The 27,423-nt window shown below is 43.2% G+C and overlaps 1 protein-coding gene across 1 annotated transcript in view; it reads left to right on the top strand.

Annotated features, from left to right (window-relative positions):
• Positions 1-13,776: 13,776 nt before the first annotated feature.
• hacd4 (3-hydroxyacyl-CoA dehydratase 4) overlaps positions 13,777-27,423 on the top strand; it is a 48,997-nt gene continuing 35,350 nt past the window's right edge. The window contains exon 1 of the mRNA XM_051943845.1: positions 13,777-14,042. Coding sequence (XP_051799805.1) covers positions 14,017-14,042 — 26 coding nt within the window. The 5' untranslated portion in view covers positions 13,777-14,016. The remainder of the gene's footprint in view (positions 14,043-27,423) is intronic.

Below are 27,423 nucleotides of genomic sequence, written 5' to 3'. Positions count from 1 at the left end.
AACCCCTCATTGCAGCACATCGCCCCCGTCCTACAGCAACTCCACTGGCTCCCTGTCAAATACAGGATAGAATTCAAAATCCTCCTGTATACATTCAAAGCCATCCACAACCTCGCCCCCGCCCTATCTGTCTGTTCTTCTTCAAATCGCCTCTTCCACCTGCACTCTCAGGTCCTCTTCCTCCATGCACTTCACAGTGCCCTTCGCTCACCTCAGCACCATGGGGAGCGGGGCTTTCAGCTGCTCCGCTCCCAAACTCTGGAACTCACTCCCGCCGGACATTCAAAATATTGACTCTCTGCCTCTTTTCAAATCCAGACTCAAAACTCATCTGTTCAAGACTATTTTTCTCTCTAGCTGCCTCTTTCTTTATGTATGCTTTTTATCTTTATGCATGGTTTATATCTTTTGTATGGTTTTTATCTATTTTGTTGTATTTGTCTTTCCTGTAAAGCGACCTTGGCTGTCAAGAAAGGCATTTATAAATAAAATGTGTAATAATAATAATTATTATAAAAAGTTTTGCTGAGTGAAAAAAGCTCAGGAGAATAGAATAGAATAGAATAGAATAGAATCACTTTATTCATCTCCAAAGGGAATTTCAGATACACTACCAGTCAAAAGTTTGGACACACCTTCTCATTCAGTGCTTTTTATTTATTCGTATTATTTTCTACATTGTAGATGAATACAATAGTGTAGAAATAAATATTTTAATTTCAAGGTGAAATCTGTTAAAGGTTATAGTTAAAAAGTTGTCAGAGGGAAACCCTCTCCATAAAGGAATGTTTTGGTTACTGCAGAGTGGGTGCTCATGTCGTCCATATACAGTCTATGATCTCCTCTATAGACAATCTTTGGTGTTTTTTTCTCTCAGTGAAAACAAGCTAGTGAAATGGCAGAAACAACATCTGAAAAGAGCTAGTCTACACCACCAGGGGGTGGCATGCTCAGGCGCCCGCTCCTGCCTACTGCCGGTGAGCATAGCACCCAACCCGGACTTCCTGCCCTGCAAGTGGTGGGCCGACTGGGCAGCCCCAAAAATGGAGCGAGAGATGGACAGGTGGATTGGTGCGGCATCAGCAGTAATGCGGGCGTTGTACCTGTCCGCCAGTCTAGCCTTCTTTAACCCTTGCCTCAGGTTAAATCTGGTCCAGCTCTCCGTTTAAAGGGTTAGATTCTATCTGCCTATTAGAATTTACCTAACAGGATTCAGCAGAATAATTAAGCTGGAGTCGAGGGATACTCGCCTAGGTTCTAACTGCCTTACATCCAAAAGTCTCACCCCTCTTATCTGATAAGTTCTATCCCATTAAGCAGCCCTTCTAAGTAGTAGAATTGATTTATCAATCACGTTTGTTAGTGGCAGCTCCCCTCTGAGGACTGCATGCACTTGGTGCTATTCCTAGGTTCATTTTAGAGGTTTGGAAAACTAACCTCAGGGGTAATGTTTAAACACTCTCAAATTGGACTAAGTAACCTTTAAGAACAAATAGATTTAATGCACACAATCAACTTAACTTTTTACCACTATGTAGAATCAGTGGTTTATAATAACTTCATCAGGCTTCTCTTTAAATGCAATATAGCGTTTTATTAAGCAAAATTAGCAGGGGCACAGCATCAATTCATGATTAAACAATTAATTATTCCTGATTACTAAAAATTAAACTAAAGTAACTAAATTGAGCGTACCTGACAATCTTCTCTAATTAGTAAATTTAGGAGAGAGAGCTAACTCAGTGCTACGGATGCAGAGCAACGGATTGCCACACAAGAGGACAGCCTTGATCAGGCTGCGGTCCGCATACAAACACTGGAGAAACAAGTCTTTACAATGGCACAATGAATTGATGATCTCGAAAACAGGGGCAGAAGGAAGAATGTTCGTTAAGAGGGCATCGAGAATGGCGTTGGTGCTCCAAAGTTTTTGAGAATGGCTGCCCGAATTTTTGCAGCTTGAGACCAACAACGGTCTCTCTGCTGGATAGAGAGAGAGAAAAGGAAAGAGAGAGGAGAAGGAAGAAACACAGGAGCAGGAGTGAGGGAGAGAGGAAAAAGAGGGAGAGAGATGGGGAAAAAGGTATTTGGGATGCCAGATGGGAAAGACGGGGTGAGAAGGGAGCTCTGACATGCATCCTATTTTGCACGAAACTACTTGCTTTAGGATGACTTTAGGAAGAAAAATAATCAATGCGTGTGTGGCATTTATGAGGGTTAGAGTAGAATGTGTACTCCTTTTCAGAAGGATGAAGTTTTCTCCACACATCAATATATCCTACATCCTCAAACAACTCAAACACCTGCTTTGTTTTCCTTGGTACAGGAAGGCGGCCTACAGGAAGTCTATCAATCAATGGATTCATGATACAATTAAAGTCGCCCCCTACAATAATGTTTTCATGGGGCAGGCCTGCCAGTTTTGTCACTACTTCTGTTAAAAAGGTAAAAGGGTGACAAGGTGGTAGATATACATTCAATATGGCAAATTCTTCCCCATATATTGCAGCTTTGACAAATACATATCTACCTTGTGTGTCTTTGACACATTGTATAACTTTGAATGGCACAGATCTTTGAATGAGAATAGCAACCCCTCGACTTTTACTCATGAAAGAGGAGAAAAAACATGCTCGAAGCCACATTGTTGCAACTTTAAATGTTCTGTGTCATTCAAGTGCGTCTATTGTAGCAATGCAATGTCAACCCCCTTTTTTTTAGAGCCAATAGTACCTTTTTCTTTTAATTGGTGAGTGACTTCCCTAAATTGTTCCATGTACACACTTTTAGCATTCACAAGTCAAAGCTACCATATAATGCCACTCTGATGCCAACAATATCTACAAGGACTGCAAGATGCTGAGCTGAACGAGACAAACTAAACGAACCAAACAAATCACAACAGTGAAAATAATACAATAGGAAATGCCTTCCATGTGCACTCCCCCTTTCACCAAACAGGGGACTATACCATTTATAACTGAAAAAGAGCATTGTATCTCTCGCATGGAGATACCAAAGCTAAAATAAAACATTTATGAGGTGAGGCTCATAAACCTTCCATCGCCGCTACACGCTGCTAATTACTAAAACGGAAAATTGAAGTTGAGCAAATACGACTTAAAATGGACCATAGATACTCACATCAAACGTCCAAAACGAAAATGTCCAATATCCTGTCTGTCCTTAATCTGCAGTCAAATCCAGGGCAATTACTTCCATAACTCTGCAGAATTATAGTTGTTTTTCCCACGGTTTCACATCAAGTTATCCAAGGCTGCTGCTTTCTCCGGTGAGTCGAAGATAGTGGCGTTTCCATCATGCTCGACCTTAAGTCTAGCTGGATAAAGAAGAGAGTACTGGATGCCTACCTCTCATAGACGTCGTTTTACTGCATCGAATCCCTTCCGTTTGCGCGTGGTCTCAGCTGAGAAGTCTTGGAAAAACATGATCCTAGAGCCCTTGTAGGTCAGCGGCTGGTCCACAGTGCCCCTTCGCCGCTCAGCCTCAAGTACCCGCTGTTGGTCTCTGAAGTTATGAAACCTGATCAGCATCGGTCTCGGGCGCTGATTTGGTCCTGGTTGAGAGGCTAATGCACAATGAACTCGTTCGAGCTTTATGCAGCAGTAAGCCGAGCTGAGCACAGCCAAGCTGTACCTACTCAGGTAATCAGCTGATTCGCAGAAGCCTGGACAGCTGAAGCACATGCCACTAATCATCTGCCTCAGTACTAAAGACCAGCTCACTTCTCCATTCTTCGCCAGATTGTCGTAAATGACTTACCTGTCAGTGCGTTCTTGCCTTCCTCAAGGTATGTTGCATATTGTGGGAAGTTTTAATGTCTCTCTTTGTCTCTGTCCTGCCCAGACGCCTGCTGTCCAGAACCTCACCTGTTCTGTCTACCTGGATCACCCCCGGAACCCATTCAGTCACTTATTCTTCCCCTGGACTCCCGATTTTACTCGTACCTCCTCTGTCTCTCCACCAGCTCCCCCTCCTTCATCTGCCTCTGACTGTCAGGAATCCACCCCCCATTCCCATTCATTATCTGCAATAAAGACTGTTTCTTTCATACAGCTCTGGTCGTGTGATTCTCAGCTCGGGTCCAGAACCATGGAACCATGACAACACATTGCCATATGCTGCAGTATATTTAGATTTTGCCCCTATAAATGCTCAATCAAGACACTGGAGATTAAACCCCTTGATTCTGAAAGATGTTAAATTTTAGAATATTTTAGAACAGAATTCAAACATTTCCTTTCTGTCAACATACCCACAGCAAGTAGTCTGTCTTTGCTTTGGGAGACGTCTAAGGCCTTTTGTAGAGGAATAATTATATCTTACACATCCAGCAAAAAGCGTAGAATAGCAGAACAACAAGCTATATTAGAATGAAGACTTAGCTTTGCAGAAAAAGAATATGCTAAAAAACATTAAAATCCAAGCTGGAGGAGCTCAATGCCATACGCTGCTCGCTTAACACACTATTGACATAAAATGCTATGGAGAGAGTCAAATTTCATCCATCCATCCATTCTCTATACACCGCTTTATCCTCATTAGGGTCGCGGGGGGTGCTGGAGCCTATCCCAGCTGACTTGGGCGAAGACAGGGGACACCTAGGACAGGTCACCAGTCTGTCGCAGGGCTACATACACAGACGAACAATCACACTCGCATTCACACCTACGGGCAATTTAGAGTACTCAATTAACCTCAGCATATTTTTGGACTGTGGGAGGAAGCCGGAGTGCCCGGCGAAAACCCACGCATGCTCAGAGAGAACATGCAAACTCCACGCAGAAAGATCCCAGGCCCACCAGAGTCAAATTTGCCAAACAAAAATAGTTTGAACATGGGGACAAACCAGGTCTTTCTTACCTTACAAAGAAACGTGTAGCTAATCAAACAATTGCTTCAACTTCTGTTGGGGATGACTCCTGTTCTACTGATCCTGAGGTAATCAGTAAAATATTTTTAGATTTCTACAAGAATCTGTACAAATCTGAACAATGTGTCAGCTGTCAATCGCTAATGGAAATGTTTTTCTCTCAAATCACGTTACCTAGTCTACCTGATGACAAAAAGAAAAACCTAAATGCTGAAATCTGGGAGTTGGAGGTGCAGAGAGCCATCAAATCTCTTCGGAGTGAGAGAGCTCCAGGTCCGGATGGGCTTGTATCTGAATTCTGTAAAGAATTTATGGACCTGTTTTCAAAGCCCTATTTTGATATGCTTAAAGACTCTTTTAATACTGGTGTCCTTCCCCCTTCTTTTAGGGAAGTTAATATATCCTTAATTCTGTAGCAAGACTGCAAAGACCCTGGAATTCCTGAGCTGATCAAAACTCAGATAAGCTCTCCCTCTCCAGTACTGACCAACACCCATCTCTATAGGAGGATTGAGACATTTGTATTTCTGTAGGTTTTCATTCACAGAAGGATGGAGCTCCTGTGAACATTTAAACCCCTGGAATAACTTCTTCTTTTTAAAAGACAATGACTTTCAATTATATGCTATGGATGTTTGTTTAATGAATTTTCATGCTAAAATCCCTTTTCAGCGTTAGGAGACCCTCAGCCGGAGACGTCTCTGCATTCCACAGATCAGATAACAAGTCGTAATTATGGCCTTATGGCTGAAGGCTGGAGTCACCCCCTCTCTCTCTTTGACTGAAACAAAGAGACTGGAACTGAACTTACAAAACCTTGCCAAATTAATATTTCGGGAATGTATTTTGTGTTTACAGAATTACCAATGTCAATGGAAATCATTCATCATTAACATATCCGAAAATCACGATTCTATCTTTCACAGAAGCTGATTTATTAATTTGTGATGTTTAATCTGATTCCTTCTTTATCTCTCTATTTAGGTTGAATGATGACCATTGTATTTACCTGTTACCAAATCTCTGACTTGTTGTTATATTTTCACTGTGATACATATTTTTAATGTCATAAACATAAACATATAGTTATGAATGAAATGATTCACATCATATGAACATATGTATTAATCTACACATTTCACTTTCACACAACTGAATATGGTGGGATAGACAGATCGTGTTTTGCGCGTGTAATATCATATTTTAATCCATTCTGGATTCCTCTTTCTTCTCTACTCTGTGAGAACAAAGAGATTCCAAATTCCACCAGACTCGCGCCTAAAAGTTCTCTCTCTCCGCCCAGGTCCTCCCCTCAGCTGGACCCACAGATAAAGTCAGCCGTAGCCCACATCATCTCTCTTCTTCGCTCTTACTCTATTACCTGAGGAATCCATAACAGAGATTCCCACTATTTTCTTACCTAAAGCGCGTTTTTTCTATCTTTGAAATTCCCTCACCATCTAAGTTTGTTAACTATTTATCTCTTAATATTTTTGTAACTTAAGGAGACATTTTGCTCGTTATTCGTTTTAATCTGAAGAACCGATTCAGAACCAGCATTTATTTTTCTTAATTTTGACCGTTTTTCATCAACACCCGTTTTTCTTGGCTAAAGCCTGAGAACCATCATTTTTAAGCCAAGCAACACTCAGCTGAGAACTCCGGAGGCCTGCTGGATCAGGTCTTTGCATAGAACCGATCAACCCGCGGCAGGACATCAAGGCGTGGCCACAACAACGACGACACACCGCTCCGAACCTGCAAGTCCAGACGGTTGTGCGGCTAATCTGAAGGCCCCGCAAGTCCCAGCCCCATGATGGTTCACTTCAATAACTCCAGCTGAGTTTGCTCTGATTCCATTCTATGGGTGATGTACTAACCGCTTGGTCAATTAATTCATTTAATCAATTTATTCTTTTACAAATCATTAGAATTCTTAATCCAAATTACCGGTTACCTCGTCAGGTTAGCTCTGGCTAATCCTCACCATATTTCCTTCTCTCTCACACCTACTTCCACATCTCTCACACATGCACACACCACACACACACTCCCACATTCCACACATGCACGCACACACACACATGTAGTCCTGCACGCACACACACACACCATATCTACATTGTATATAGTTCACTTGTCATTATTTTCATAGAATAGTTAATAAATACTTCATTTTAGATCAAACTACAGTCTTAAGTGTTTCTTTGTGTAGAATGTGGTCAATTTAACCGAGGATTCAAGACTTTTTGATATGAGATTGATCAAAATTTTTATGAATATTAATTTTTTTTATTAAAATTAATATTTTTCCCTAGAGATCTAGGGTGGTGCCCCAATTATTGATAACGAGAGCAATAAATCATAACGTAGTACCGCTACAATTCTTAAAAAATTAAAACCTCCAGAAAATTGTGGCTCATACAGACCCAGCTCATTACTTAACGCGGATCTGAAAATATTGTCAAAAATTCTTGCAGCACGTTTGGAAAATATTTTGCCCCTTGTTATAAATACAGACCAAACAGGCTTTATCAAGGGCCGTAGCTCTTGTAATAATCTCAGATGCCTTTTAAACGTGATTCAGCTGTGTCAACAGCGAGCGGCAGGTGGTCTTGTGGTCTCTTTAGATGCAGAAAAGGCGTTTGACCGCGTCGAGTGGTCTTTCTTGTTTTATACTCTGCAACAGTTAGGGTTGGGTTCCAATTTCATTAGCTGGATAAAAGTCCTCTACAGTTTTCCTCTAGCTTCAGTGATTACAAATGGCCTTAGGTCTTCAAACTTTGAGGTGGGGAGAGGCTGTAGACAGGGGTGTCCTCTTTTCCCCCTCCTTTTCACCCTTGCAATTGAACCGCTTGCAGAAGCAATTCGTAGCGATCCTATTGTGTTTGGTATCAATACCGAGCAAAGGTCTCACATACGCTGACGACATTTTATTATTTCTTTCTAGCCTCGTAGGTCAGTCCACAGAGTAATTCCAATTATCAATCAGTTCAGTTTATTTTCTGGTTATAAAATTAATTATTCAAAGTCTGAGGCTATGCTCCTGGGGAAACAACCCAATATTTCCAGTTCTCCCTTTAGGTGGTCCCCTGCAGGATTTATACACTGCTCAAACAAAATTAAAGGAACACTTTGAAAACACATCATATTTCAATGCGGGGGGAAAACAAACTGGATATTTACATTGATATGGACTGGATAATGTCTTAGGAATTAAAAGATGCCACATTGTTCGATGTAAATGAAAATTATCAACCCCCAAGAGGGCTAAATTCAAGACACCCCAAAATCAAAGTGAAAAACTGATGTGGCAGGGTGGTCCATCTTGCTGAAATTCCTTGGCAGCAGCTCAAAATGGTATTCTGTAGTTTGTATGGCCTCCATGTGCTTGTATGCATGACTGACGATGTTGGGACAAGCTCTGAATGAGACGACAGATGATGTCCTGGGATATCTCCTCCCAGAACTGGACCAGAGCATCACTGAGCTCCTGGACAGTCTGAGGAGCAACCTGATGGTGTCTGATGGAACAAAACATAATGTTCCAAAGGTGCTCTATTGGATTCAGGTCAGGTGAGCATGGAGGCCAGCTAATGGTATCACTTCCTTCATCCTCCATGAACTGCATGAGTTCTCTTACCACATAAGACCGGGCATTGTTGTGCACCAGAAGGAATCCAGGACCATTGCACCAATGTAGGGTCTGACAGTGGGTCCAAGCATTTCATCCTGATACCTAAAGGCAGTCAGAGTGCCATTGTCCAGCTTGTAGAGGTCTGTGCATCCTTCCATGGACATGCCTCCCCAGACAATCATTGACCCACCACCAAAACGGTCATGCTGAACAATGTTACAGGCAGCATAACGTTCTCCATGGCTTCTCCAGACCCTTTCATGTCTGTCACATGCGCTCAGGGTGAACCTGCTCTCATCTGTGAAAAGCACAGGGCACCAGTGGTGGACCTGACAATTCCTGTGTTCTATGGCAAATGTCAACCGAGCTCCACGGTGCCGATCAGCAAGCACAGGGCCCACTAGAGGACGCTGAGCCCTCAGACCACTCTCATTACATCTCTTTCTGATTGTTTGATCAGAGACATTCACACCAGTGGTCTGTTGGAGGTCATTTTGTAGATTTTTTTTCAGTGCTCATCCTCCTTGCACAAAGGAGCAGATACCTGTCCTGCTGATGGGTTGAGGACCTTCTACAGTCCTGTCAAGCTCTCTTAGACTAACTGCCTGTCTCCTGGAATCTCCCCCATGCTGTTGAGACTGTGCTTGGGAGACACAGCAAACCTTCTGGCAATGGCACACACTGATGTGCCTCCTGGAGGAGTTGGACTGCCTGTGCAACCTCTGTAGGGTCCAGGTATGGACCTACATGCTACCAGAAGTAACTCTGACCCTCGCCAAATGCAAAACTAGTGAAAAACAGTCTGAAAACATTAGGAAGGTGGACCTGTTGTTAATTTTATGAACACCAAAGCAGCTGAAACTGACTAAAAACCACCTCTGTTACTTACTTGACCAGATCAGTATTCCACATGTTTGGCTGACTTGATGCAATACTTAGATTAAAAAGTGTTCCTTTAATTTTTTTGAGCAGTGTATATCTAGGTATATTTGTCACTCCTCACTTTGAGCAGATGTTTAAGACCAATTTTACCCCGTTACTTGATCAAATTAAACTTGACCTTGACCGATGGAATTGCCTTCCCATATCCTGGTTAGGAAGAATTTCACTTCTGAAAATGATAGTTCTGCCCCGTTTGCTTTATCCGATTAGAATGATTCCTATTTTGTTCACACACAAGGTGATCCAAAAAATAAAGAGTTGGTTTAGTTCCTTCATCTGGAGCAAAAAAGGGCTTTCATAAAGATGTCAATGCTGCAGTCTCCAGGTCATATGGGTGGCCTGGACCTCCCAGATCTCAAAAAATACCAGTGGAGTTCCCTTTTATTGTATGCCCGAGAGTGGATATGCGGTAATTCACCTGCTTCATGGCTGGATTTGGAGGCTGCAGTATGTGACTGTCCTCTTAAAAATGTTCTTCCTGAAGAAACTGAAAATTGTAAATAAATGCTGTGGTAGTAATCCAATTATTGTCAATACTGTGAAGGCATGGAGAGCGGTGAGACACGTTGAAGGGAGAACTGGGAAAACATCCACTTTTACTCCTTTTGTCAAAAACCCTGATTTCCTGCCAGGCGTGTTGGATGCAGGTTATATGGATTGGGTGACAAAAGGTCTTTCTTCTTTAGGTTGTTTATTCAAGGAGGGGACCCTTATGCTATTCAGTTAAGTTGTTGAAACCTTCGGAATGGGAAAAATAATCTTTTTTGATTTTTTCAGATAAGAGATTTTATTAAAAAAGAAACATCATTGATGGAAAACACTGAGGTCTCAAATATTGAAAAAATGTTTTTCGGAACTCAAGGGATGTCACTTAGTATGTGTTACAAGACATTAAAATGTTGTTGCAAGCCGGATACTCCCTTGCTGGCTCAGACATGGGGAAGAGAACTTGATATTGACATTACAAAAGAAATGTGGATCAGTATTTGGAATTGTTAAAAAAAAAATCCATTTGTAATCGTTCTTGGGCTCTCCAGCTAAAGTTACTGCATAGAGCACATTTGGCCCCTAACCGCCTATCAAAATTCAAACAAGGCGCTTCATCACAGTGTCCTAAATGTAATTTACATGAAGGCAGCCTGACACATTGTCTTTGGTCATGCCCTAAGATCCAGAGATACTGGGAGTCTGTCCTATTTGAAATTAGAAATATTATTAAAGTCAATATTGATCTAGATCCTCTGTCTCTTCTCCTCGGTCTACCAAATAAACAAATTAGCTATAAATATAATCGCATATTATTCAATGTTTTAACATTTTGTGCCAGGAAGAATATCTTGCTGCAATGGATTTCTAATAAGCCACCCACTGTCTCTGGGTGGAGAAAACTTATTTTTGATTACATCCCTTTGGACTATTTAACGTGCTTGGTTCATTTGGAAACTGATGTATTCAACCAAACCTGGAAACCCTTCCTGGAGTATATACAGGGTCATGTATCAACAATCTTGCATCGTGCTTTTGTCAATTCTTGGGAGCCCTTTACCTGAATTATTTTATTTTATTTTTTATGTTTTTATTTTTTTCTCTTTTCTCTTTGTGTGCATTTTTTTCTGTATAACTGTGGAAGTGATTGCACTCTGAAGGATGTGAAACATGTTTTCCCCCTCATTTCAGTGGACATTTGGAATTTTAGAGATGCACTGGGGAATTCTTGGAAGAGTTTAGACAAGGACTGTCAATTTCAGGCTGTGGCGCTCCCTGTAAGATCAGATATAGTTCCTTTTAAATGGACTCTTTCACACTTGAAAGGCTGTAGGATTTGCTATCTGTGCCAATTTTGAAACCCTATTGTGTATCCTTGGACTGATGCTGAGCTACTGTTTGGTTGATTGGGGTGTCCGAATACTTATTTTCTGCCATTGTATACTGTTTAGTGTGGATCAATTGCTGTACTTGTCATACAATGGGATTTGGTTTTATTTTGTACTGTGAGAAGATAAGTTCTTCTTGTTCACTAAATTTGTAATCTGTCAGCTAGTTTAACAGTGGACATGTATAATTTAATTTTGTCATCCATTAATTTCCATTTCTGTTAATAAATAGGATTCTATTAGCCTAGCCATGCTAGACAACCCACGGCAACAAATTTAATTCTCTGCCAGGGTGGGTCTAGTTACCCTCCATAAGGCTCGAGGCTGGATTCTCCTAAAACTGGCCGGACGAATCACCATGAAGTGTAGAGTCAGAAGGCGGGCGTAACTAAGTGACGACAGAGGCGCGACGATTCTGACAGAAACAACCGGAAACAACTAGCCTAGCCGTGCTAGACAACCCACGGCAATGAATTTAATTCTCTGCCAGGGTCGACAACAAAAACGACAACAGTCGTTGAGCTCCGTTAGCACCGACTCTGAATAATCTTTCTGTTAACATGTCTGTAATATACTTGAGCTTCACCCATTGACTGTATAAATAAGGCTTCACCGAACTACCGTATCCTCTGATTTCCGGCGCTCTAGGAGCCTATTCGTTGCGCTGACTGGTTGTATACCTACCCAATTGCTGCAGAGTGATTTGATAGACAACCTTTTAGCCCGCCTCCCTCCCTGTCGAGCGTGCCTAGACCCTTGTGCCTTCAGAACATGGGTCTAGCGCAGCTGGGCTAGGATTCTATTGCCCTAATACTTAAGTGAAGGCACTATAGCACACAATCCATTTGTGTCTGTTTAGTTATGTTCCATTTATCCATGTTTGACCCTTTAATACACAGAAATTGCATGTTTGTGTATGTGTATGGCCATGGTCCAGACAAATCACGTTGGTCCTGAAATTACTGTGGGTGGAGCTAAGTACCTAATTATCAGTTGTCCTCTTAATACATCATGGTGTCAGGTTCTTGTTTTGAGGTGTTCTGATGTGTGTATTTAAATTTTGAAGTGAGATTTGTGTTGTATAGCTCAAACAGAATTTTTTGAGATTCACTACATCTTTCTAGCATAAGCAGAAAGGGTGTCCCTTTAGTGTTGCAAAAAAAGGGGGTTGAAAAAAATCATCCTTCTAATCCAGCAAAACCAGTATACATGTGTGTGTGTGATCAGGTGGTGGCTATTGTTGTGGGGACCTAATGTCCCCACAACCATAGGAAAACCAAAAGAAATGTCATTTGTGGGGACCTCATTTGGGTCCCCATGAGGGGAAACAGTGTTTTCTTGGCCATGTTGTTGTTACTGAAAAAAGTGCAAAAACGTTTCTTTAGGGTTAGGCATTGTTTTGGTCTGGGTTAAGGTTAGGATTAGGGTAAGGGTTAGGGGTTAGATATGAATGGGAGTCAATGGTAGATCCCCACAAGGATAGGAAAACACAGTTTGTGTGTGTGTGTGTGTGTGTGTGTGTGTGTGTGTGTGTGTGTGTGTGTGTGTGTGTGTGTGTGTGTGTGTGTGTGTGTGTGTGTGTGTGTGTGTGTGTACGCGCACATATATGAGAACCTGACCTGGCTTCCTGACCTGGCTTTGCTTAATGAGCCTGGAGTATACCCACTAGAAAAAACTAGACTACACCACTGGTCCTGTCCCATAGTTCAGCTGGGATAGGCTTTTCTTTTTTTGATCTATACCAAAAGTCCAAAATTTTTCAGATTTGATCATTTTATAACCAAGACATTTTATTTCATCCAATCCTGTTCTCTACAGTCACCTGTAGCTTGCATTTAAATGAATAATACAAAAATGAAACTCTTTGTAACTGTTTCTGATTATCCATCTGGTGCAATCTCTGTATGACATGAAGCATTGCGCAGCAATTCACAAGGGTCTGGGAGTGGTGGGGGACAAATTTGCAACACCTGGTGGCAGAGATGAGAACAGCATGTTGGATTTTATGAGTTTGGTGCGGTTTTGGAAGATACTGAAAGACTACCACAGTCAAACTGCAGCCAATGTGTGAGACTCAGAAGTACTGTCACTGTATATATTGTGTCATTGTTTAGTAAACCACTGGATACATTTCCATGTGTTACTAATACAAATGCAACTCGAGTATATCAAGTGTGCACTTCTCTGTGTGCATTTACGTGAAAAATGAAGAGTTTATGAGATTGTAAGACAAATATTTGTTGGTAGAAATAATCTGCTCAGAGCTGCAGAGGACATTGACTCTTCCCTTTGGCTAATCCAAATATTCTGCACATTCTTTGTGTGTTTCTCATTTTCTGCTGTTTCTCTCTTACTCCTCTCGCTGCTCAGCCTTTTCTTGGCAGACAGTCATTTCATAGTGTGCTTTGAAGGGGTGGGACTATTTACGTCACACTCACACACAGAATTTTTCACTTCATACCAGCCCATATCAGCCTCAGGAAACACTACGAAATACAGATTTTGCTGCATTTTTTGCTCCTACTCGTGAAAGTGGATGGAATAACATACTGGTGTCTGTTTACAGGAAGGAAACTACTGTACTGAGCTTCAAACTGCACCTGGAAACATGATTTTTCTCAAACTCAGACAAGGATTATGAGCAGCTTCTTTTACCTGCAACAAAAGCAATGAAAGCAGACTTTATGAGGAGAATGTAAGTATGCTAGCTTGCTGTTGAGAGCATTACAGCAGTGTTTTTGCTGTGAAAGGAATGTTTTGTATTTTCAGGGGAGATTGAAGAATGGCAGGCTGTAATACAAGGCTTTGAGTTAAAATGGATCTGAAGGATTTTCTTGTCTGTACTTGTTTTTTACATATTCAGTGCATGCAATACAAGCTCATAAAACACAGGCATTTTAAAACTACCCAGTCTGAATGAAATGACTGTTTACTTAAGTGCTACAGACACTCTTTCAATCTTTTTGTTATATATAGTAAGTAAATATCAGCAAAAAGCACTGGTAAATGTTTCCACACAAAAGACTTTACTTACTCAATGAAATTGTTGATAGTAATGACAAGAGTAGAGAATTGCTATTCTGGCTTTATCATATCAAATAGGAATTGTAAAAATAGCTTTACAATAGAATAGAACAAAATAGAATAGAACATCCTTTATTTGTCCCACAAGGGGAAATTTGCAACGTCACAGCAGCCAAGTGACAGTAAGAAAAATCAAGAAAACACATCTATATATTAAAGACATAAGATATATACACTATATATACACAATATAAAAAATATGAAAAAAAATATGAAAAAATACACACCAGGATAAAAACATAACATTTAAGAATACATTCACAAATTAATTGCACTTGGGTTTATTGTGCATGACAGTTTGCTAGTTGTCATTAAGTGAGTGTGTGTGTGGCATAGAGTGTATATAAAGATGGACGTAGCATCTGGTTCCAAAATTGAAGCCCACCCGGAAGCGTCAAAAACTTGCAATATCACGCCGTCCGCTAGGGTTGGCTCCAAAAAGCTTTTGCTCCATAGACCCCAATTCATTTTTGGAAAAAGCAAAATTTGATAGACTGATTTTCTACAGCTCACGATTTTTTCCCCCGTTAGTTTTCATGGTCAAAATGAGAGATCAGGTGGCCGATCTTAAAATAAATCAATACTGAATTTTAAATAAATCGTTAAAGGTGGCGGAGCCAGGGGTCATGGCTATACTTGATTGACAGTCCCATTGACTGGTCCTGCCCGTAGTTGCTCTCCGGTCCAGCCTGTTTGATGACGCTTTTTACGTCACTGGCTCCAAAAAATCCAAAATGGCGACCAGAAAGTAGCAAAATCCGGGCTTCATTTTCTCGGCGTTGAAACCAACGGGTGACGTCACGGTTAGTTCACGCCTGGTGTGTAGTCTGTTGGGACCAGTGCTGATTACAGAGTCTGATGCCAGTACACCCCTGGAGTGACACAGTCTGTCACTACAGGAGCTGTCCAGTGCCCTCAGAGTGTCCTGCAATGGTGTGAGAGTCCCTGTCCAGCAGGAATGTTAGCTTGGCTAACATCCTCCTTTCTCCCACCATGTGCACTGGATCCAGGGGGTTCCCCAGGACAGAGCTGGCCTTCTTGATCACCGGATCAAGTTTCCTTTAGGCTATGTTCACACTGCAGGCTAAAGTGACTCAAATCCGATTTTTTTGCCCCTATGCGACCTGTATCTGATCTTTTCATGACAATCTGAATGACACAGATCCGATTTTTTTTTTAATGCGACCCAGGCCACTTGGATATATGGTCCTACTTCCGATAGGTATTGGATCTTTTGCCATGCGACTTCGGTCTGAACGGACAGGTCACACGACAGACGTGTGTCTTGCCATGAAAGTGTTAAAAAGAGGCACTCACATACAGTGGGTACGGAAAGTATTCAGACCCCTTGAAATTTTTCGCTCTGTGTCATTGCAGCCATTTGCCAAAATAAAAAAATATATATTTTATTTCTCATTAATGTACACTCAGTACCCCCATCTTGATAGAAAAAAACAGAAATGTAGAAATTTTTGCAAATTTATTTAAAAAAAGAAAAACTGAAATGGTCAAACAGTTGCAAGAAAAAGTATGTGAACCCTTTGGGATTACATGGATTTCTGCATAGATTGATCATAAAATATGTTCTGATCTTCATCTAAGTCATATAACGAGACAAACACAGTCTGCTTAAATAGTACAGCACAAAAAAAGGCATAGGTTTTCATGTTTTTATTGAACACAACAGGTAAACATTCAAAGTGCAGGGTGGAAAAAGTATGTGAACCCCTAGGCCAATTACTTCTTCAAGAGCTAATTGGAGCCAGGCGTGAACCAACCTGGACTCCAATCAATGTGATGAGGTGGAATGTGTTGATTAAAGTTGTCCTGCTCTATAAAAGAGCCAGTTTAGAATTTCTATATTATTGTAGTATTGCCTGATTTGAACCATGCCTCGCACAAAGGAGCTCTCAGAAGATCTTCGATCAAGAATTGTTGATTTGCATAAAGCTGGAAAGGGTTACAAAAGTATCTCCAAAAGCCTTGATGTCCATGTGCCAACAGTAAGACAGACTGTCTACAAATGGAAAAAGTTCAGCACTGTTGCAACTCTCCCTCGATGTGGTCGTCCTGTTAAGATGACTGCAAGAACACAGCTCAGAATCATAAATGAGGTGAAGAAGAATCCTAGAGTGTCATCTGAAGACCTACATAAATCTCTGGCACATGCTAAGATTATTGTTGAGGTATCTACCATAAGAAAAACACTTAACAAGAATGGAGTCCATGGGAGGACACCACAGAGGAAGCCATTGCTGTCCAAGAGAAACATTGCTGCATGCTTGAAGTTTGCAAAAGAGCACCTAGATGTTCCACAGCACTACTGGCAAAATATTCTGTGGACGGATGAGACCAAAATTGAATTGTTTGGCAAAAACACACAACGGTTTGTGTGGAGAAAAAAAGGCACAGCACACAAACATAAAAACATCATCCAACCTGTGAAATATGGTGGAGGAAGCATCATGGTTTGGGGGTGCTTTGCTGCCTCAGGGCCTGGACGGATTGCTGTCATCGACGGAAAAATGAATTCCAAAGTGTATCAATACATTTTGCAGGAAAACCTCAGACCATCTGTCCACCAACTGAAACTCAAGAGAGGATGGGTGATGCAACAGGACAACGACCCAAAGCATAAAAGTAAAACAACAACAGAATGGCTTCAACAGAAGAACATCCGCATTCTGGAGTGGCCCAGCCAGAGTGCTGACCTCAACACGATTGAGATGCTGTGGCATGACCTCAAGAGAGCGATTCACACCAGACAGCCAAAGACTATTGCTGAACTGAAACAGTTTTGTTCAGAGGAATGGTCTAAAATTCCTCCTGATCGTTGTGCAGGTCTGATCTGCAACTACAGGAAGCGTTTGGTTGAGGTTATTGCTGCCAAAGCAGGGTCAACCAGTTATTAAATTTAAAGGTTCACATACTTTTTCCACCCTGCACTTTGAATGTTTACCTGTTGTATTCAATAAAAACATGAAAACCTATACATTTGTTGTGCTGTACTATTTAAGCAGACTGTTTGTCTAGTTATATGAGTTAGATGAAGATCAGAACATATTTTATGACCAATGTATGCAGAAATCCATGTAATCCCAAAGGGTTTATATACTTTTTCTTGCAACTGTAAGTATTCAGACCCTTTGCAGCGACATTCATATTTAACTCACATGCTGTCCATTTCTTCTGATCCTCCTTGAGATGGTTCTGCTTCTTTATTGGAGTCCAGCTGTGTTTAATTAAACTGATTGGACTTGATTAGGAAAGGCACGCACCTGTCTATATAAGACCTTACAGCTCACAGTGCATGTCAGAGCAAATGAGAATCATGAGGTCGAAGGAACTGCCCAAAGAGCTCAGAGACAGAATTGTGGCAAGGCACAGATCTGGCCAAGGTTACAAAAGAATTTCTGCAACACTCAAGGTTCCTAAGAGCACAGTGGCCTCCATAATCTTCAAATGGAAGAAGTTTGGGACGACCACAACTTTTCCTAGACCTGGCCGTCCAGCCAAACTGAGCAATCGTGGGAGAAGAGCCTTGGTGAGAGAGGTAAAGAAGAACCCAAAGATCACTGTGGCTGAGCTCCAGAGATGCAGTCGGGAGATAGGAGAAAGTTCCACAAAGTCAACTGTCACTGCAGCCCTCCACCAGTCGGGGCTTTATGGCAGAGTGGCCCGACAGAAGCCGCTCCTCAGTGCAAGACACATGAAAGCCTGCATAGAGTTTGCCAAAAACACATGAAGGACTCCCAGACTATGAGAAATAAGATTCTCTGGTCTGATGAGACCAAGATTGAACTTTTTGGTGTTAATTCTAAGTGGTATGTGTGGAGAAAACCAGGCACTGCTCATCACCTGCCCAATACAATCTGTACAGTGAAACATGGTGGTGGGAGCATCATGTTGTGGGGGTGTTTTTCAGCTGCAGGGACAGGACGACTGGTTGCAACTGAAGGAAGGATGAATAAATTTGTAAAAATTTCTACATTTCTGTTTTTTTCTGTCAAGATGGAGTGCTGAGTGTACATTAATGAGAAATAACTTTTTTGATTTTGGCAAATGGCTGGAATGACACAGAGAGTGAAAAATTTCAAGGGGTCTGAATACTTTCCGTACCCACTGTATGTACGTAAAGGTCGCCCTTGTCATTCGAAAATTCTGAATGAAGTCGCATCTGTGAAACCTCTCACATCACTACCCCACCACTCCTGGCTGCGACTCTGCACCCACACAGTTCTCTGGACAGATGTTGCTGCCACTGCCCCACAAAACGCCAGGGCCAAAATTCTGGCTCTCTTCCTTCTTGACCTTCTCCTTAAAACGATTAAGTTATAAATATGCTGACTCCGGCTGGACAACAACTTTAAAATGGCCAGACATGCTCTACTGTAAGCGTCCATGTTTACTTCCGTAAATACTGAACACGCTCTCTGCGTGTGTCGTTGTTGTGTCCTCTTCTGCGCATGCGGGACACTTTTGGGTCGTGTGAGGTTCACACAGGAGATCACATACAAGTTGCATTTAATTGGAAATGTGAATGAACTCACAAAAAAAATCGGATTTCACAAAAAAATCGGAATTGAGCATTAAGCCCTGCAGTGTGAACATAGCCTTTGTCAGCAGCTGTGATGCTGCTGCCCCAGCAGACCACTCCATAGAAGATAGCTGATGCTACCAGAGTCATAAAAAGTCTTCAGGAGTGCCCCCTGCACCCCAAAAGACTGCAGTCTCCTCAGTAGATAGTAGGTAGTGTGGTTTGACCAGTCCAGTTTATTGTTCAGGTGAACACCCAGGTACTTGTATGAGTCCACTCTCTCAGTGTCCATGCCCTGGATGTTCACCAACGTTGGGGGTGTGTGACTGCACTTGCAGAAGTCTACCACCGGCTCTTAGGTCTTCTCTGAGTTGATCTGGAGGCAGTTCCGCTGGCACCAGTCCACAAAGTCTTGCATCAGTTCTCTGTACTCCTGATCATCATCATCTGAGATAAGACAGATGATTGCAGAGTCATCAGGGAACTTCTGCAGATGACAGCTGGCTGAGTTGTATGTGAAGACTGCAGTGTACAGAGTGAAAAGAAACAGAGCCAAGACCGTTCACTACGGGGCCCCAGTGCTGCAGACAAACATGTCAGACTCATAGTCCCGTGCCCTCACAAACTGTGGTCTGTCTGTGAGGTAGTCCAGTGTCCACCCCGAGAGGTGTTCATCAACCCCTGTGACCTTCAGCTTGTCCCTCAGGAGAACCAGCTGAATCGTGTTAAAAGAACTGGAGAAATCAAAGAACTTGATTCTTACAGTGCTTACAGGCTTCTTGGAGAGGAGAGGACAGGGGTTGCAGCAGGGGTGGTTGGGTGGGGGGAAGGGCAGGAGCCTGATCAAACCTGTTGAAGAATAGGTTTAAATCACTGACTCACTTCTGGTCCTCTACAACCTGGGAGTCGGACGCCTTGTAGCTAGAGATAGTCTTTAGGCCCTTCCAGACTCCACTGATGTTTTTCTGCTGCAGCTGTTCCTCTATCGTCCTCCTGTGCTGATACTTCCCCTCGTTGATATTCCTTGTAGTCTTCAGCTCCTCCTCAGCTCAGTTGGTACAAATCTCATGCCTTGTAAAGCTTGTTTTATGCTTACCGCATCCACGAGGTTGGTGCAGCTCCATGCAGAGAAATTGTGCAACTTTCACACCCACGCCTCCTCGAGCAGCCTTTTCATGTGAAAAATTTCCGCTCCGCGCACCTCCACATATTTCTAGCCAATGCGGACGGAGATGCAGGGTTGCCAACTCTCACGCTTTGGCTGTGAGACACACGCAAATCAATCCCTTCACATGCTCTCACCCCACACTCCCAATGTCTCACGGGCAGAAAAAAAAGTTCCACTTTGCTGTTATGGGAATATGTAACCTTTGGGGAAATCCAGTTTGCGTTTTTACTCCAGAGAACGTCGGGTTTGTGAAAATCCGGTCCGCATTTTCCGTCCTACACGTTCCCCAGTCATTGTGCAGCTGTCAGGCAGGCTGTTGACTCAATGTATTTGAAAGCCTGTGCAGCTGCCCGGGAGCTTTAAACGTGGAGGAGTGATTCCAGATCATCATACCAACATTAACCTCTTTTCAGGTACGTATTAAGGCTTTAGAACAAGTATATCGCTCACTTGCTGTGTCAGTGGGCTTGTAGTCTCAAAGTGATTTGTTTCCTGTGAGCGGGAGAACTATAAGGTTGCCAGCATGTCACTTTCTGAAACGTTTTGTTGTCACACGGCTGCTTAGAATGTTGTTACAAGCAAAAAAAAAATATCTGAAATTTTGTTGCACAGTGGTCCTCAAATTTGTAAAGGAGTGACATCTCTAAATTAGGGAATTCTTTTTAGCTGTTAGTGAGCTCATATTGAATTGCATCAAAGATACTCTCCCGTTTTTTGACCTGGTTTATTCAACATTTTTCTTGGTTGTGTATGCCTTCTTTGATCCTACCCAGTATTTGTTTTATCTGTACTTTTTTCAATCATTACTAATACAACAATTTATTCAACAAAACATAAATTATATTTCCAACATGTTCTAGTGTGGATCTCAGCAGTAAAAGTTTGCAAAGCACTGCTATAACTAAGTTGGAGGGCAGTTGTTTTCCACAGTATTAATCAGATCATTCCCTCTGGCTGAATCCACAAACTAGCATTTCATATCTTTTTCTGAAAGTCCTTTTAGAAAACATCACACAAATATAAAAAACGTCACATTATTATATACCATTATGGAATAATACTATAACCTTAGTTAATTTATGCTGATAGAGAATACATTGGACTTCATGACAGTTATCTGGTTCATGTGATAGACCTTGCAATAGTTTAAAGAAAAGAAGAAAAACATAAACCAGGTCAAAATGTTAGGATTTTGTTAAGTTATTCACCCTGTTCGTGTGAGCTCCGATCAGACCTGGTTTAGTCCTGGGTTTAGTCCATGTCACCTTGCTCCTGTGGGACAGAGTTTAGTGTCTGATTGTAATTCTGTTCAGTGAATGGATAATTTAAGTTATGAAGTTATGTTTTGTTTTTGCTTAAGCTCTTTTTTATTGTTTAGTTGGCTAATGTGGTCAACTTGAAGCTGTTGAGTGTGCATTAGAATCCTCCAAGACAAATGTTAGAGTGGTTGCTGGAGTTATTTTAATTATGCATATATTTATGGAAAATGCTGAAATGTGTTGTGCACATCCAGCCACAGAAATTTCATCCATATTTTACATGAAGAACCATTTTCAATACTGCCTGCCCTTGCTGCCCTTGCTCTGTTTTTTTTTTTTTTTGCTTTTTTAAAGCTCAATGTTTGTTTGTTTTTTATTATCCCTTAATGTTATCTCTATAATAAGATTTTAACTGGCAAAATGCTCTTAAAATGCACCACAATGCAGGAAATAGGATCAATAATTGTCCAAATTTTCTGGGGGAGGGCTCCCAGACTCCCCATCAGCATCCCACACAAACCAAATCTTACTCTAAGGTCTGGTCAAAAGTTGGAAGCCTTGGAGACGCACGGAAACACATGGCAAACACATGGACCTACTCGTAGCTGAAGTCTAGAAATACGGGAACTTAGCCTTTAGAAACAGTTTGCTTCTCCATTGGCAAGGAACCAACCATTGCATAACCGTAAATAGTCAGTACATCACTGCATGTGCAGCCGTTCAGCAACGTTGCAAGTGCCATTCCTGACTTTGCAACCCTACATTGCGATCCAGAAACAAATAATCAAACTGTTAGTAGCTGCCTGTCTTCATCATATTCACAAGCAACAGCGACTACGTTTGAGAAGACAGGCAATTGCCAGAGATGTTGATGTCCTACACTCTGTAACAAGCAAGCTGCAGACACAGCACCCACAGGCCCTCTTCCTTATTACTGGGGACTTTAACCATGCCTCTCCGTCGTCCACACTACCCACCTTCACACAGTATCACCTGCCACACCAGAGACAATAAAATACTGGACCTTTTTTATGCCAACACCAAGGAGGCATATACATCATCTCCTCTTCCACCACTTGGTAAATCTGACCATAACCTGGTTCACCTCCTTCCTGTGTACAAACCTCTGGTACACAGACAGCTAGCTGTCACCCGCATGGTCAAGAGATGGTCCAAGGAAGCTGAGGAGGCTCTCAAGGACTGTTTCGACACGACTATGTGGGAAGTGTTCTGTGAGGATCATGGGGAGGACATCAACAACCTCACTCACTGCATCACAGACTACATTAACTTCTGTGTGGATTACACTGTGCCCACCAAGACTGTATGCTGTTTCGCCAACAGCAAACCCTGGATTACTCCTGATATAAAGGCTCTCCTAAAGAAGAAACAGAGGGCTTTTAGGTCAGGAGACAAGGAGGAGATGAGATCTGCACAGAGAGAACTGAGGAGGAAGATCAGAGAGGGGAAATGCCGCCACAGGAAGAGGATGGAGGATCAACTGCTGCAGAACGATGTCAGCGGGGCCTGGAGGGGCCTGAAAACCATCTCTGGCCACAAAGATCCCAAGACTGAACTGAGACGGGACCAGGAGTGGGTGAATGATCTAAACACCTTCTTTAACAGGTTTGAACAGTCAGCCACCCCTCCCCCGGACCAGTCCACCCTGCAGCAGCCACCACTGCATCTGTCTGCACCCCCTGCTGACTGTACCACCCCCACTGTATTCCCCCTCCTTACAGCTCCACCACAGTTCTCCTACCATCACACTTCCCCTCCTCCACAGCCCCCGTGCCCCAACTTGTCCCTATCAACATCCCAGGTGAAGCGAGAACTGAGCAGACTGAAGATCAGGAAGGCTACGGGTCCTGATGGCATCAGCTCCAGGCTCCTCAAGTCCTGCGCAGATCAGCTGAGCAGGATTGTGGAACATATTTTCAACTTGAGCCTGAAACTGGGGAGAGTACCACAGCTGTGGAAGTGTTGATCCTCAGGGCCAGTAACCCCTAATTAACTTATTCAGCTGTCAGGGAATCACCGGACCAGCTCTCCATCCTACGGGTGTGGTTCTACTGCCCCCTGAGATCTTACTCAAAGGGATGCTGCAGAACTGTTAAGCTGGTAATACGAGGAAAATTCACCTAGCTTTCTCACTGCCTTCATCCAGACGCCTATCCCTGCTTCCACTGATAATTAATTTAACCAAGTACCCACTTCGGTACAGTTAAACTTAATCACCAGTCACGCCTGTTAACGGCAGCTTTACCTCTGGATCTTGCACTTGGTAAATTGCTAGGTTTAATTCAGAGATTATGGACATGTAGACAATCTCTAGGATATGTTTATACTGGGCCAACCTGGACCCTATAATTAGGTAAGCTTTTAGAACCTTTGCTATTGTCATGCACGCTGTAATCTGACTTTCTACATCCAGAGCAAGATGCATAAGTATTCATTCAGGGATAAAATAGAATAAGAATAGAAATAAAAATAAAAAATAGCACTTGCAATTTGTTGTCTTTAATTGCAGAATAATGCTTTATTAAAATATATTTAGCAGGACAAAAGCATAGCCAATAAATCATCAGACAAATAATCAAACATTAGATAATATTCAAATCACTTAGCCTAACTCCCGACTGGTATTATGCTTTCCTAAAGGAGAGTGCAAATCACCTAAGATATGTAATTTGGAGGAAGAGCAGTTAGGGTGTGGCCACACCCGACTGCTCACCTGAGACCCGACAAGTGTTTGAGACCCGCCGGGACCCAGGGGGAAGTGGACGGGGGTCGGGACCAGATTTAGATCTGCATATATCCATTTTTGTTGTTTGGGCCACTAAAAACTTTGTTAATCCATTCAGGTGTTATTCCTCACATGGAAAATAGAGTTCAGTAATGTTCCTTCAGACAGCATTATTTCCAGATCACAGTTCTGTAATCCTCAATGAAGAAAGAGCAGTTCCTTTAATCCATAATTCCATCAGAACAGTTATTCCTTTGCAGATCATGTTGAATTCCCCGTCCAAGTTACGTGGTAAAATCCCCTTAGCTCAGGGCATTTCTACCCTGGTTTGCATCAAGCGACTATCACCCAACGACTCCCAACTTGCGTCTCGATCAGATGTAATTTATAGTTTACTGAACCTTATGCATATGCAATCACTTCACCCTTAATTAACATAGCAATGATCTCATACTAAATTAACTTAAGCAACAACTTCATCTCTACCCCCTCCCAACTCGCACACTTGTCCCATACACTGACTTCATGGACATCTCCACTTTTAAGGAACTGAAACTATTTGTTTTGGACTGTCCAGACAGCCCATCTTGCCCCCCTGATCTGTCCTGTCTGCAGCTCAGCACAGGCTCCTGATCAGGAAATGGAAAAACAGATGTCAGCCTCTAACTGTCGCTGGCATCCCATTGTGCAATCTTTTATCAATCTAGTAAAAAGGACATATTTAAAGAAACAACCAACTTATAAAAATGTAGTAGAAGAAGACATTTTCCCAAAAAATAATCAACCCTTCATTCTTTCTAAATGAGGCTCTCTTCTGATTTCTACACCGTTTCAACATTAAAGAATGTAAGAATAGACACTTGGTTATTTCAAACTCATTCATTAGGTTTTGGCATAATCTGATCCTAAATTACAGGTTATAATATCACAATGTTCCCTTATTTAGCTGTTGTTCTGTCAGAGTCTCCCCTTTGTGGCTGATTCTGGGATCTCATATCTCCGTGCTTCACAACAGAAGACATGGTGGTATCAGTGCTGAAGATATCGCACCTCAAGGACCTCAACCAATTCAGGCCGGTGGCACTAACATCCCACCTGATGAAGACCCTGGAGAGGTTGGTCCTTTGTCATCTGCGACCCCTGGTGAGCTCATCATTGGACCCGCTGCAGTTTGCCTACCAGCCCGGCATCGGGATTGATGATGCATGATCTACCTCCTGCACAGATGCCTCTCTCACCTGGAGAAGACGAAGAGCATTGTGAGAATCATGTTTTATGATTTCTCCAGTGCCTTCAACACCATCAAGCCTGCGCTTCTGGGGGACAAGCTGGAGCAGACAGGAGTGGACTCTCACCTCACAGTGTGGCTGCTGGATTACCTCACCAACCGACCACAGTTTGTGAGGGCAGGGGACTGTGTGTCCGACACTGTGGTCTGCAGTACAGGGGCCCCACAGGGGACTGTCCTTGCCCCCTTTCTTTTCACCCTCTGCACTGCAGACTTCTGCCATCACACCACAAACTGCCATCTTAAGAAGTTCTCTGGCGACTCTGCCATCGTTGGCCTCATCATGGACGGAGATGAGGAGGAGTACAGAGAACTTAACCGAGACTTATCAATTGATGATAATCCAAAATACATTGGTGAAATTTGTGAAAATTATTATAAAGCTCTAAGAATCCAATTTTTCACCCTCTGAAATGGAAGACTTTTTTCATTCTTTAGGTGAAATCAAGGCAATTGGAGAGGCTGATAAAGCAATATGTGATTCTCCAATTACTGTTTCAGAAATCAGGGATGCTATTAAAAAACTGAAATTAAATAAACCCCCTGGAGTAGATGGATTCTTCTTCTTCACTTTTGAATTTTATTAACTGTTCTCAGTAGAACTTACCCCTTTTCTACTTAATGTTTTTACAGTCAAGTTCTTCCACCCTCTCTATGCCAAAGTTTAATTACTTTAATCCCTAAGCCACAAAAGGATGTCTTATTGATAGGTAATTGGTGTCCTATCGCATTACTGAACAATGAATACAAAATTATTGCATTATGTTTAGCAAACAAATTTTAAAAGGTTTTAAATGATATAATTGATGAGTCTGGACAGGATAGTATGGACAGGACGGAGGGTCCGCTCCGGAGGACGGACTGTAGGCCGGACTGGCCGCGGGTGGACAGGACGGAGAGTCCGGTCTGGAGGACGGACTTGTCAAGGCTGGGTAAGCCGGAGGGTCTGATCAGGGGGGCGGCCCGGAAGTGGTACAGGCCGAGGCCGGACGGGCCAGAGGGTCCGCTTCAGAGGGTGGCCTGGAGGCGGGGCCGGTCGAAGCTGGACAAGCAGGAGGGACTGTTCCGGCGGGCTGTCCGGGGGCCGGACAGACAGGCTGGGCCGTCCAGGGGGATGGCCCGGGGGCGGTACAGCCAGGATGGACCGCTCTGGAGGGCGGCCCATCCAGCCTCATTGGGTCGGCTGGGTCCGGTGGGTCCTCTGGGGGGGGGAGCTGGGGACAGGACCAGGAGCCCCTCCGGGGGCGGCGCAGGATCCAGGGGCAGCGCAGGATCCAGGGGCCCCTCCGGGGGCGGCGCTAGAGAGGAGGCGCAGAGCCTCTTCAGGGACTCGGGGGAGGCCTTAAGCCTTTCTAAGGCTGCCGAGGTCCCAGGGGCTGGAGGGGGGGGTGCCGACCTCCTCAGGGAGCGGAGGCGGGGCGCCGACCCCCACGGGAACAGGAGGCGGGGACGGAGGCTCCTCCGGGGGCAGAACTGGATCCGGGAGCCCCTCTGGGGGTAGAACTGGATCCGGGAGCCCCTCTGGGGGTAGAACTGGATCCGGGAGCCCCTCTGGGGGCAGAACTGGATCCGGGAGCCCCTCTGGGGGCAGAACTGGATCGTGCTGAGTGCGGGGAGGGGTGTTCAGGAAGTCCTGCATTTCCTCAGGTAGGTGGCAGGTCAGCCCGGGCCTCTGATCTGCTAACATGTGCGCCAAAGCTACCGTGCTGTCCTTGGGATCCTCCTTCCACTCCCACCAGAGATCACTAATGGCATAAAAAAAAAAAAAAAAAAAAACGCTGTTCTCCTTGCTGGAAAAGAAAAACAAAAGAATGGCCTGAAATCTGGGTCGGGACCTGGTTCAGGGATACAGAGGATTGGGTCTGGTTCTGGGGAGCTGAGGACTGGGTCTGATTGGGGGGAATGGAGGTCTGGTTCGGGGCTTGGTTCAGAGGGTCAGCGGGCTGGTTCTGGGGGCCAGAGGACTGGGCTGGGGTCTGGTTTTGGGGAACAGA

This window comes from Acanthochromis polyacanthus, chromosome 23 (assembly GCF_021347895.1).
Source record: "Acanthochromis polyacanthus isolate Apoly-LR-REF ecotype Palm Island chromosome 23, KAUST_Apoly_ChrSc, whole genome shotgun sequence".
NCBI classification, from domain to species: Eukaryota; Metazoa; Chordata; class Actinopteri; family Pomacentridae; genus Acanthochromis; species Acanthochromis polyacanthus.
This window is presented reverse-complemented; position numbering and strand designations above follow the sequence as displayed.